Source organism: Perna viridis, chromosome 5 (assembly GCF_037379345.1).
Source record: "Perna viridis isolate PV_CMFRI_1.1 ecotype Kerala chromosome 5, ASM3737934v1, whole genome shotgun sequence".
In the NCBI taxonomy this organism is placed as follows: domain Eukaryota; kingdom Metazoa; phylum Mollusca; class Bivalvia; order Mytilida; family Mytilidae; genus Perna; species Perna viridis.
In genome coordinates, this window is record NC_142449.1 from 35313405 (window position 1) to 35325418 (window position 12014).

The following is a 12014-nucleotide window of genomic DNA, read 5'->3' on the forward strand; positions in this document are numbered from 1 at the left end:
TTTTATTCACCATTAAGCAACGTCATTTATTTTTTTTTCTTTCCACAGCAAAAAAATTTTTAAAATTTTTCTTCAAAGTGAAATTAATATTTTTTTTCAAAAATATCCCACCCCAATATAAAAATGGTCGGTGCCTTAACGAAGCAAGATTTCCCGTGATGCCTAGGTCAATTTCAGCCACCGTCGTGGCTTCATTGACAAAAAGTGTCCGGATTTCTATGAACATTTATTGCAAGATTTCATACCATATAATTATATATTGATTGATTTAAGGTGTAAGGCCTTAACGATGTTGGAAATCGGAGCATAAAAGGGAAAAAAATGCAGATTTCTTATAATTCACTGCGTTCAATTATTATAAATCAAACGTTACTGTTTTCTGATTTATTTGATGTAGGCACCCTTGGAGATGAAGACTTTGTTATGTTACTGGAAGACCGAGCTTTCGTCGATTACTTCAACATTTATTCCTGTTTACCGGTATGTTTACTTCAACATTTATTCCTGTTTACCGGTATGTTCACTGCAAAAAAGGGGGAATTATTAGGAATAACTCTCTTAACAGGGAGGGTCAAGAAAGGGGATTTTCTAGAGAAGTTCCAGAAAAAGGAAGATTCAGGCTGTTATTTCCGCATGGTTTGAAAAGGTACCAAAATGTGAAAAAAAATACAAAACAAGAAAACTAACATACAAAAAAAATACCCGCCCAAAAGATTGATTGATTATTGGGGTTTAACGCCCGAGCAGCAATATTTCAGCTATATTCAGGCGATGAACATGAAATGGTTGATAAAATGAACATGAAATAATGATGATGAAATGAAAAAAAGGATGGGACATGAGGATAATAGGGTCAACAAATTTTGATTACCACTAGAAAAAGGGAGGGATGGGCAGGGTCGGACACAAAGGTTCCTACTATCAAATACCACAGCAGGGTTCTGTAACGTGCGAGGAGCGTGGCATCTTTCCCAACACGGTGCACCGCTATGGTTTGCGATAAGGTTTTCCGTATTATAGCCCGACAAACCCAGCATGTAACACGCCAGGGGTATCCCATTCCACCACCTGGGGCACACAACCCAGTTGCTCTGTGAGCAGAGCGCCCTAGGCCCCGACTAGGGTTCTGAGCACTATTTAGTCGCCTTTTACGATAAGCTTAACGCTGCTGCAGGCCTATCCTTTTGACACCCGGACCTGCACGGGGCCCCGCCCAAAAGAAAGCAACAAACAAACATACAAAAAAATAATAAATGCTGACGAAACTTCAAGATCAAACAAAATAGATGAAAACAAAAAAATGAAAATGGACTACATTCAACAATGATGAATTATACAATTTGTAAACCATAAGCTACTATGTTGTTCCCGCAATATAATATGTCATTCTGTAAGATAACATATTGTTCCCTCCAGATAATATGTCGTTCTGAAAGATAACAAATCGTTCCCTCAAGATAATATGTCATTCTGTAAGATAACATATCGCTCCCACAAGATAATATGTCATTCTGTAAGATAACATATCGTTCCCTCCAGATAATATGTCGTTCTGTAAGATAACAAATCGTTCCCTCAAGATAATGTCATTCTGTAAGATAACATATCGTTCCCACAAGATAATATGTTATTCTGTAAGATAACAAATCGTTCCCTCAAGATAATATGTCATTCTGTAAGATAACATGTCCTTCCGTAAGATAACATATTGTTTTCTCAAAATAATATGTCACTCACTTAAGTTACTATGTAACTTTAAAACTACCTTGCAGGAACGACATTTATATCTTAAGAAAACGCTACAGTATCTAGAATGAACAGCATAGTTTATATATAGAGGAATCAAGATAACATCCTTGTGGGAACGACATATCATATTATGGGAACGACATATTATCTTGAGGGTACGATGTAGCTACCTTGTGGGAACGACATATTATATTATGGGAACAAGGAACCACACATTGTATTGTGAGAACATAAAATATTTTTTGCACTGCCGCATTCTGCCACCACGAATTTTTTTTTGTAGATATTTGGTCAGCACGTGGTATACAACTTCATAGAGAGAGAGTTTTCCTACGAACCACCGATTAAGAGGAGGAAGAATGTAGGTTTTCTCTCATATCTTACATGCATGTAACTGCTTCTAAATTAGTTTTTCCTCTCATATACTCAGTGGCGGATCCAAGGGAGGGTGAAGGGGGTTGGCACATCTCCTTTTAATTGGAAAATTTGTCATTTTTATGTGTAAAATTGGCAAAAAATGGCAAATGTCTTAGCACCCCCTTTTTCTGTGCGGTTGGCACCCCTCCTTTTCAAAGTTTGGATCCACCCCTGTATACTAGACGCATATTTTTATCTCCTATCTTACATGCATACTGTACAACTGCTTTAGATTTTGATTTTCAATATCACATGTACATTACTGCTTTAGCTTTTTACATGTATATCACTGCTTTAGCTTTTTACATGTATATTACTGCTTTAGTTTTTTTACATGTATATTACTACAGTTACTTTATATGCATTTAATTCGGTTGTAGAGTTCTTCCCCACATTTTTCACTAAGTATGTACTATTTTTAACATTAAAACAATTTTAAGTAGCTGTCTTTGTAAGAATCATGTAAAATCTGAAAAATGTGATACACCCCAAAAAAGGCTACATATTTTTTATTTTTGTAATTAAGTTGTTTTATGGGTGTATATTATGAAATGTGTAATTATTCATTCCGATCTGTCTGCTCTTATTCTATTGTATTTGAGTGTCATTTACAGAGTTATCTCCCTTAATTTTGAAATGTACAGTGCATTATATATAATTTTTATCTCCTATGAGCACGGGTTATATGAAAAACCAAATGTTGATTTCTGTTTACTAAAGTATTTTAGCCAAAATATCAAAAATAAAAATATGTAGGCTTTCCAACCATGTATCACATTTTGCATGATTCTTAGCTGGAATTACTACTTAAGAAGTAAAAAGATATTCTTGAAATTGGAGTAAATATTAAACGGAATGATGACGGGAAACACCCAGTATCTAATGAACAATGTAAAAATACATTGAAAAGTAGACATTCAGTTATTCTACACCCAAAATTATCTGATGACCTTTGTCACGACCCCTTATTTTTTTTAACATCCAGGCGCGTAGCTGAGGCCAAATTGAAGTGTAGGCAATCGAAGCCCCCTCCCCCAAAGCTCCGCGGAGATAGCGTTTTAGAGCACAAAAAAAATGGCAAAATTAAGCGCAGGCAAAAGCTTTTTTGCCTAACGGCAGCTACGCGCCTGATATCATATGCGTCATCGTATTTATACACGCAATGTAAATATCATACAGAGTCCCTTTTCATTGTTGTATACAGTAGTGTGATTTTTGCTTGATGTTTGACGTCATCGAGATTTTTTTGTAGTTTATAGACCGAAAGCAGGTCGTTCGATGGCTATGTACAAAGCGGTTCCCCGGATTCTCCCGGTCCTGTTTATTTTTGGAGTATATTTTATGCAGACAGATACGAGATGTCGAGCTTAAAGGTTTTTTGAAAGGTACCTTTTGCAAGAAACAAGTTATGACACTTAAAAAAAAGAAACACCCCCCAAAATGTAACAAATAATGATGATTAATTGGAAAGAATGAATAACAAAAGAGTAAATAAAAACAAGTGCCAAGATTCAGAGACTGCACGTGTACGTTGAATCTGCTAGTTCTTGGCAAGAGTAGGTATATTTTGGTTTTTCGAGTTAGCCAATCGATTGTCAGCGGAGGGTCAGGGGGCATATTAAAATAAAACCAAAGGCCGAGCGAGACGAGGCAAGACGCATTTTGGAGGTAAATTTGTGAAAAATGGAATTTTCATGCAGATTTCCCCCTAATTTGAGGGGTCGGTATAGGTCATACACTGTATCCGGCACTTAGTTCTGGAAAGTTCCATTGGACGTTACTACCTGTCGGACTGAAATTAGTCTCTCAGTGCTTTTAATGGGACGGTAGACGGGGTAAAGGGAGACACGGAGAAAAGAGGCAGGAAAAAGGAGATAGGGGATGGGAGAAAGGAGATAGGGGTCGGAAGAAAGGAGAAAGGTACTCCCTGTCCATCTCCTCTTTAATTCGTATATTACTGTTATGAGGGCCTCGTCCTCTATTAGAAAGTGAAATTCGATATCTCATCAACTAATTAAAAACAAAAACAAAAATCATATAAAAAAATCAGTTATTATTTCTTTTTGTTCCAGGAATGAAAGCGTATTTCGATAACATAAAATTTTACGACTTCAAATGCTAAGTACGGGGCGCCGAATGGGACTCTTGTGGTTTTGTACTCAAAATTCAATTTTGTAGACAAAAGTGAATTTTGTTCAGCAAAAATGAATTTTGTTCAGCAAAAATGAATTCTGATTTATGAAATTTATAACATACTACAAATTTTCAAATTTGTGTGACAAGAGTCAATTCTGTGTCACAAAATTCAATTTTGTGAGACAAACGTCTATTTTGTGTCACAAAAGTCAATTTTGTGTGACAAAATTTAAATTTTCACAAAAGACAATTTTGTATCACTAAATTCGATTTTGTCACAAAAGTCTATTTTGTAATGCAAATTAGTTTACAAATCATTTGGATATGCAAAAGAATTCTCTCATCACGATTTTGTAAGAAGGTTTCTCATTGGATATAGTAACCGTAGGTCTCGCAGACGCACGTTTCCGATTACTTCGAGCAACGCAGGACGGTTAAGGCTGTTTTAAGTGAAATTAAAAAGTTCCATTCTACAGTAAAACTGTTTTGAAATTACTAAAATTGCTATTATATGTTTTCTATGAGATTTGTTTGGTAATACAAGTTTTAATATACGCGATTTTTCTACTTTCGATTTATTGGGATATTGGAAAAAAGAAATGAATCGTCACATTAGCCAAGAAAATCATATTAGAAATATGTTGTGCGGTGAAGTTTGTTAATCTGTCAAAGCCGGTGAAAGATTATTTTGTTCCACTATCCCTCACCATTTTTGCCAGATACAGATAGATTCCTTATTTCATTCCGATTCTATTGATATATGGCACAAGAAATTCGGTTGAGTGGAACAGGTCGGGCGAAACGAAAAACCGACTTAGTTACGTGTCTAACTTTCGTTTCCCTTTTGTTTACAAATGCTCAAATAATCTACCTTTAGGTTCAAGATTAAGTGACACAGTGGGTTATACGATTACGATATTTCTTTCACTTTTGTGCTTTATTATAACCATGCACATTCGTACCTTATCCACTGTATTGCAGTGAATGCTTTAAGTCTGTAATACACGTGTAAATGATGCTGCACATTTTGAATTCATTTGCATATTCAAAGGATTCTGTAAACTAATTTGCATACAAAATTGACTTTTGTGACACAATATTGAATTTTGTTACAGATTTTTTTTTAATTTAAATATTTTTTATTCAATCTGTACATTTGTTAGTTGGATACACATAGTACCGGTACCTTATCCCGGCCTCGTTAACGTTAGTATCATCATATATATACAGATGTTAGTAGTTGTTGGTAGATACAATTCACAATATAAGTAAACAACACATAATATTTAATTTGGATATCTAGGTAGACACGTGATTGTATATGGACATTACCGAATATTTATCTCAAAAAATGGCTTCGTATAGATTCAGTTAGATTACTAAACATTAAAAATATAATCAATTGTACAGATTATCATAGAAATTAGGATATTAAATGGAAATGATAATAAAAGGTTAGAGAAAAAATACTTAGATATGTGAGACAAAAGAAGAAAAAAAAGTTGAAATTTGGAAAAAGGGTTGTCTGATGATATGTGATATTCTGAATATTTACATTATTGTTTTGAAGAAATTAAATGAACTTATATAATACTTTATTCCGAAAACCGGTAAGGGTTCCAGAAATTAGAGAAAGTATCTATGTTTTTGTTTTTAACAGCAATACATTTTTAAAATGTAATACAAATCTTTAATTTTTCCTATAAGTGCATGCAGTGATATTTTTTTCTGAAAAGATCTTGTGTTGTAGATATATATATTGTTTGATACATAATATAATCAAGTTAGAGGCTTCACTTTTGACACATTTGATGTACTGCCAAAAATTAACTTTGTTTTTTTGTAAATGGAATACTTATCCAATTTGATAATATCCAATTATCAATTTGTTCTATAAAATTTTGAATAACATCACAATTCCAAAGCAACTGTTCAATAGTCTCGACTTCATCTTTACAAAAAGTACAATTTGGGTCATCAGTAATATCAATTTTACATAAATATTTGTGGCCAAAATATAATGATTTATTCGAAATTGCAGCCACTGTAGCTTAGTGTTTGTTGTCAGTTTGAATGGTAAGCCGAAAATGTCTCTCCACTGACTCTCATCAATATCTAAAATGTGACTCCATTTTGTCTGTCAAGTCGGGACTGTATCATTTTTTGGGGGATTAAAATGGGGTACATATCGTGAGTGCCTTTGGCACTTTTCAGAAAAATTTTAACAAAAGAAGGGATAAAAGGTCGTACCATTTTATAGTCACCGGAAACATACTGCTTTGATGCTTGATTTAAAGCTGAAATAATACTATTATACTTCAATTGTGACACAGAATTGACTTTTGTGACACAGAATTGAATTTTGTCTCACAAAATTGATTTTGATTACAAATAGATCAAGTCCTCTTCGGCGCCCCGTACTAAGCTGATGTAGCAGTAAGTCAGACCACATAGAAAGAAACAGACCGAAACAAACTTTATTAAAAAAAAAAAAACAAAACAAAACTGAAGCGTCAATAATGGGACTATTCACTATTCAGAATCCAAGTACATGGCCTCAACGTAATGACGATCTATATACACAGATGTAGAGGACATAAGATATTAGATTACACATCTGAAGACATCCCTCGATTGACTGGTTATCTACATTGATCCCTGTTGTCACTGGCCATGACAGATTTAGATTTGTCAGTCTTCTTCTATTTTTGAATAGTTTTGTAAACAGTTAATTTGAGAACACGGCAAATGTCATTTAAATCAAACCTGATCTCTAAAGGTCTTATGGCTGTATAGACTGATCCCAGTTACTCGTCGAAGTAAAATTCTATTTGAATTGCCGCTTCAGAAAAAGTATAAAAAACACATGTAAATGAGATGCAAGATCAAGGATAAAAAGTTGAATGTCAGTCTATGTAAGAATCAGGCAGTGGGTGAAACATGATATGAAAAAAATCCTACCATTTTGAAAGTTTAATTTGACTATTTGTACCATCATAATAAAGAAAAAAGACGAGATTTTTAATATGATTTGGTAAACTGAGTTACAATAGGATTGAAATGCACTGAAAATGAACATTTCAATAGTAGATAACTCTGTCAAAGCACCTCATTTTTGCTAACATTCTATAGAAAAATTTCTGAGCAAACCCAATAATGCAGAGATTAAATAATGGTCTTTTCACATAGAGAAAGCATCCTTTAGTTAAATTGTATTGTCAGATCGGTCGATTTTTGAGATGCGTGTTTTGCCATTTTGCCTGATTCTTACAAAAAACTTACACTTTAAAAGTAATCTTAATCGCTGCTTTAGATGCAGATGACCCTGACGAAGTATCAACATTCTCCAGAAATCTACTCGGAAGTGTTATCGGTATGCTTTTATTTCGCGAGTCTTTTATCGGAACTCCTGGAGAAAAATGTTTTAGATGTTGGCTCGACCTGGAGAGGTTACAGCGCATGCCTAAAGGCGAATACCGGCAAAGACTATTGCTGTATATTAGAAACATGTACTTGAGCAATGGTGCACCACATGAGATTGAAGCATCTGGGAAACATGTGATATTTGAAGGTGACTTATACCTTTATTTCTTACAAAGCATGTAACTGGGGCTTACTTTACCATCTAACCAGACGTTTCAATATATGATCAATTTTGGTTTTGGCGCCTCAAAAAAGTAGGTATGAGAATAACCTCTGGGGTAATTCCAATGAAAATCTTGAGACTTCTTGATGTCATACTTAATAATTCAGAAAAAAATGTTTTTTTTTGCCTGACATTCTTAGTTTTTATTGTTGCACAAGTTAAAAAAATTTCTAAGGTCTTCCTTCCAAACCTATATGTATCTAATCTTTCTCTTCATAGCAGACAGGAAAATCAACACACTTGATATACTTGTTTGAAATAATTGTAAATCTATTTTTTTTAAGTTAAGGATCACATTGATTTCGGGGACCTTTATTTTTTGGACCAAAAATGTCAAGAAACTACTTATTTAAGAAATTGGTACATGGTTAATTTTCGACGTTATTCTACGAATTATAAATTAATATCAACAATATCATTAAAATATCGAAAATGTACTTTAATTAGCGTTATAATAAAATAATCGTCAACTTGTTTAATCTGACTCGGACACCATTTCAGGTAAATTGAATTTCGATCTCATCCCCGAAGAAGACTTACAAGATGAACTAATAGCAAACTTTGCAGCAGGTAATGTGATATACAGAGTGAACACGGAAGATGCATTTAAAGATCTTCAGAGACTTATATTAACAGCAATTAGAACATACTGGGTCCCTAGATATTTAATGAGTATTCTGAGGACTACCCAAAAAGCGTTCCTCGCCGTCTTGAAGCGTCGTACCCCTTATGAGAAAGTAGCGCTAGCCTCACAGCGTCAGATGCGATGCAGATTGATGTTTCCCACTATATATGATGTTCCATACACCCCAACTAAAGCGGTCGTGTCGAAAATCAAAGATGATATGAAACCTGGCGCCAGTAAAAGAAAAACAGCGTCTGCGGGTTCATCAAGAAGGCCTGTTACTCCCGAACTGGCGGGTTCAACTGGGTATGAGAATCAGTCACGTTATTCGTATCCGTCATCATCAGAATCTAGTTCCATCGTCGAAGAACCGCCAAAGGAACACTACATCGACCCTAACGACTTTCTCAGTATCGCAGGAGGTAGGTAGTGAAGCGGTATGTTGGCTAGCAAAGTTCATTAGGATATTTTAGGTAATATTTTTTTTCATATTGCCGATTTTGATTGACTTCGTATTTTTGTTTTAAATCAAACTCAATGGGAATTAACTCTCCAACCGTACAGACTGGTTTACCGTCCGATTGGAGCAATGAACAGTAGTAGACTTCAAATTCAAGCAATTTATTTATTGGAGCTGCGGTAAATACTTGGATACTTTACAAAAAAAAATAATTTCAAACCATTTTGGTACTTACCGAAGTGAAAAAAGTTTATATCAAAAAAATGTTTACTGTATTTCCTTTCCCCACTGAAACCGCCAACCTGGATGTCGTCTGTTTGTGGGTTACGTCCCTTTGAAAAAAACTTGCTAAAATGGATTGCATTCCGTAAAAATGAAAAAGGACTAAGTCGAACTTTATCAGTTTTTTATAATACAAAACCAATCAATTGACGCTTCAACATTTATATTAAACATATTTTAAAAATAGAATCCGCATCATATATTTTTAAATGTAAACCATATAAAGCAAATTGGTCGTAATGGGACCGGTATGGCGTACCATAGAACAAGTACGCTTTGTGTTTTTGACGATTCTGGCTGACATACTGTAGGCTTCAAATTTATTTTCGCTGGGCTAAAGAAAATACTAGGAAGTGATACATTAAAATTTAAAAAATGATAAGTACTCTAAGTCTTAAACGAAACTTACGCATGCAACTTGGTATCAGTTTTTGATGTCCATAGCGCAATTTTGCTATAATTCGCGACTATCTTCAGGTATATATAGGAAAATACAGAAAATGAAATGTTTTGTTGTTACTTAATTTTAAGGACTGCTTGACTAATCTTTTCCTTTGGTTTATTTGAAAAGGTGGCCGAATAGGACCAAAAGTCGGAATGAAACCATCAAACGCTTCTACTGTATCCTTAGATTTTGGAAGTTCAGAACCAAGGTCGATATCGCCGCCACAACATTCAAGCTCTGCAAAAACGCCATCTTTTACAACTATTCGACCTTCACTTGATATTCCGCCATCTTTAGCGCAATATATCAGCGGAAACAAACGGATAAAAACCGGAAAGAAACTAAAAAGTAAAGTTATGTGTGCTCTTGCATCAGACTGTTTGGCAGGAAATCCAATGCAATCTTATTTAAACAAAAATGGGCAAGCCGTGGATGAAAAACTGCTAGAATTTTGGAAAGACGTACGGCAATATTTGGACGCAGACGACTCGCATCGCGATGAATTTGGAACTGTTACAAAAAGTAAACTTGCTCATCAAATCCTGGACCGATATCTGTCATCTGATGGTGAATCTTTTCTACCAGAAAGTGTTAAGATGACCCTACTTGCATGTTTATCCAGCAAAGACGATTCGTCATTATTCATTCTTGCACAGGACATAATTACGGAGGTACTTATAAATTAGGCACAAAAGTACGAATATAAATAAAAATAAATATCAAAAATATAAATAAAATAATAATTAAAAATTAAAAAAAAGGCTAGTTGCATGCTATATCAAGAAGAAAATAGAGTAGGCAGGTAGGGAAATAACTTTAGTTTTCAAAAATATTTTACATTTAGTTGACGGGGAAACAGTTTAGACTGGGTTCAAGTGGAAACAATCTAGACTGGGTTAAAATGGCCATAAAATGTTTTGAGTAAGGTAGGTAGGGGGAAGCAGGACACAAACATATTTTTTTTGGTCTAATGGATGTTTGATTATTTAAGGAGGCATTTAAATGTTTTTTTTCGGTCACATGGATGTCCAAGATGAAATATTTTACATTTATGTATCAAAATTTTATTTACTTATTTAAGGCGCTTTCATGTGCATACTATTTTTTCTGGTATTTTGAAAATATTTGATATATAGTATAAAAGTCCCTAACTGTCTACATAAAGGTATTTTTAAATCTAAAGATTTTATTACCTTTTTATGACTTTTTTGTGACCTAGTTTTGTAACTCTTTACAGAGTTTTTAATAGTTGCTCCAGTAAACACATTTTAATTTCTTTATGACTATCTTGCACTTTATCTTTTTTTATTTATCAATTAAAATAGCTACCTCACATGTAACGATGAGGAAAGAAGATCAAAAAGTCGTAAATGTTTACGTTTGAATTGTATCTATGCTACATGGTTAAGACACATACTTCTAATTTAATAAGACCAAAAGTTTAGTATAAGTTTTGGATAGATCGTACAAAGTAAACCTGTGTCGTGTTCGGCCATCGTGCAAAGTCATATACAATGTAAATAAATTTATTTTCAATGACCAAGGAGATTTTGATATTTTGTAAAAAAAAAAATAAATGTTTATAAATTATCTGTTGAGAAGTTTTGACATAATTCACTACAAACTTTCAAAGGGAGATACTTGGTGAGAAAGTTTCCAAAAGAAATGAATTCCAAATTTCAAATTTCTCGACAGCACGTGAAAAGATTGGTAACCCAATTTTTTTTAAATCACGAAAGGATGCCAACAAAGTATAATTTATACATTTTTATATGAAACTATATATACCAGTTTTTAAATAACTTTTGAAATGAAAGCAGCGAGACCTAAAGATTTCAGAATAACATTCTAAAGACATCCAACATCATCTTTAAAAATAAAAGAAAAATCCTTTAACAAAAACTATAGGGTATATTGAATGATATATCTTAGTATAAGAAAGCTTTCTTTTCAGAATTTGAAAGCTACATGGAAGTTGTTTCTCTCAAGTGAAAGAAAAGATTTCAAATCAGCCGTCGTAAGTTTTGGTTTTTATTTTCTATGCTGATTTCATATAAGATATTTTTCCCTCCGTACTTGAAATCAGTAGTCGTAAGTTTTTGTTTCATTTTCTGTGCAAAATTCATATCATATATTTCTGTCCGTACTTAAATAATTTTAAATCAGCAGCGTAAGTTTTGGTTTCATTTTCTGTGCTAATTTCATACCATATGTTTCTGTCCGTACTGTAAAGAAAATGATTTTTTTTTTGTGA

General features: G+C 33.8%; 1 protein-coding gene across 4 annotated transcripts in view; it reads left to right on the forward strand.

The window, feature by feature from the left end:
- Positions 1-12014, forward strand: part of LOC148617237 (regulator of G protein signaling protein-like) — a 46887-nt gene that overhangs the window by 7026 nt on the left and 27847 nt on the right. For all 4 annotated transcript variants that reach the window (XR_015922456.1, XM_088584752.1, XM_088584755.1 and 1 more), the window contains exons 2-8: positions 398-480; positions 2033-2110; positions 3419-3551; positions 7616-7873; positions 8450-8995; positions 9887-10431; positions 11715-11777. Coding sequence is in view for 3 of the 4 variants with exons in the window: in XM_088584752.1 (XP_088440878.1) it covers positions 398-480; positions 2033-2110; positions 3419-3551; positions 7616-7873; positions 8450-8995; positions 9887-10431; positions 11715-11777 (1706 nt within the window). In the remaining variant the exon portion in view is untranslated. The remainder of the gene's footprint in view (positions 1-397; positions 481-2032; positions 2111-3418; positions 3552-7615; positions 7874-8449; positions 8996-9886; positions 10432-11714; positions 11778-12014) is intronic.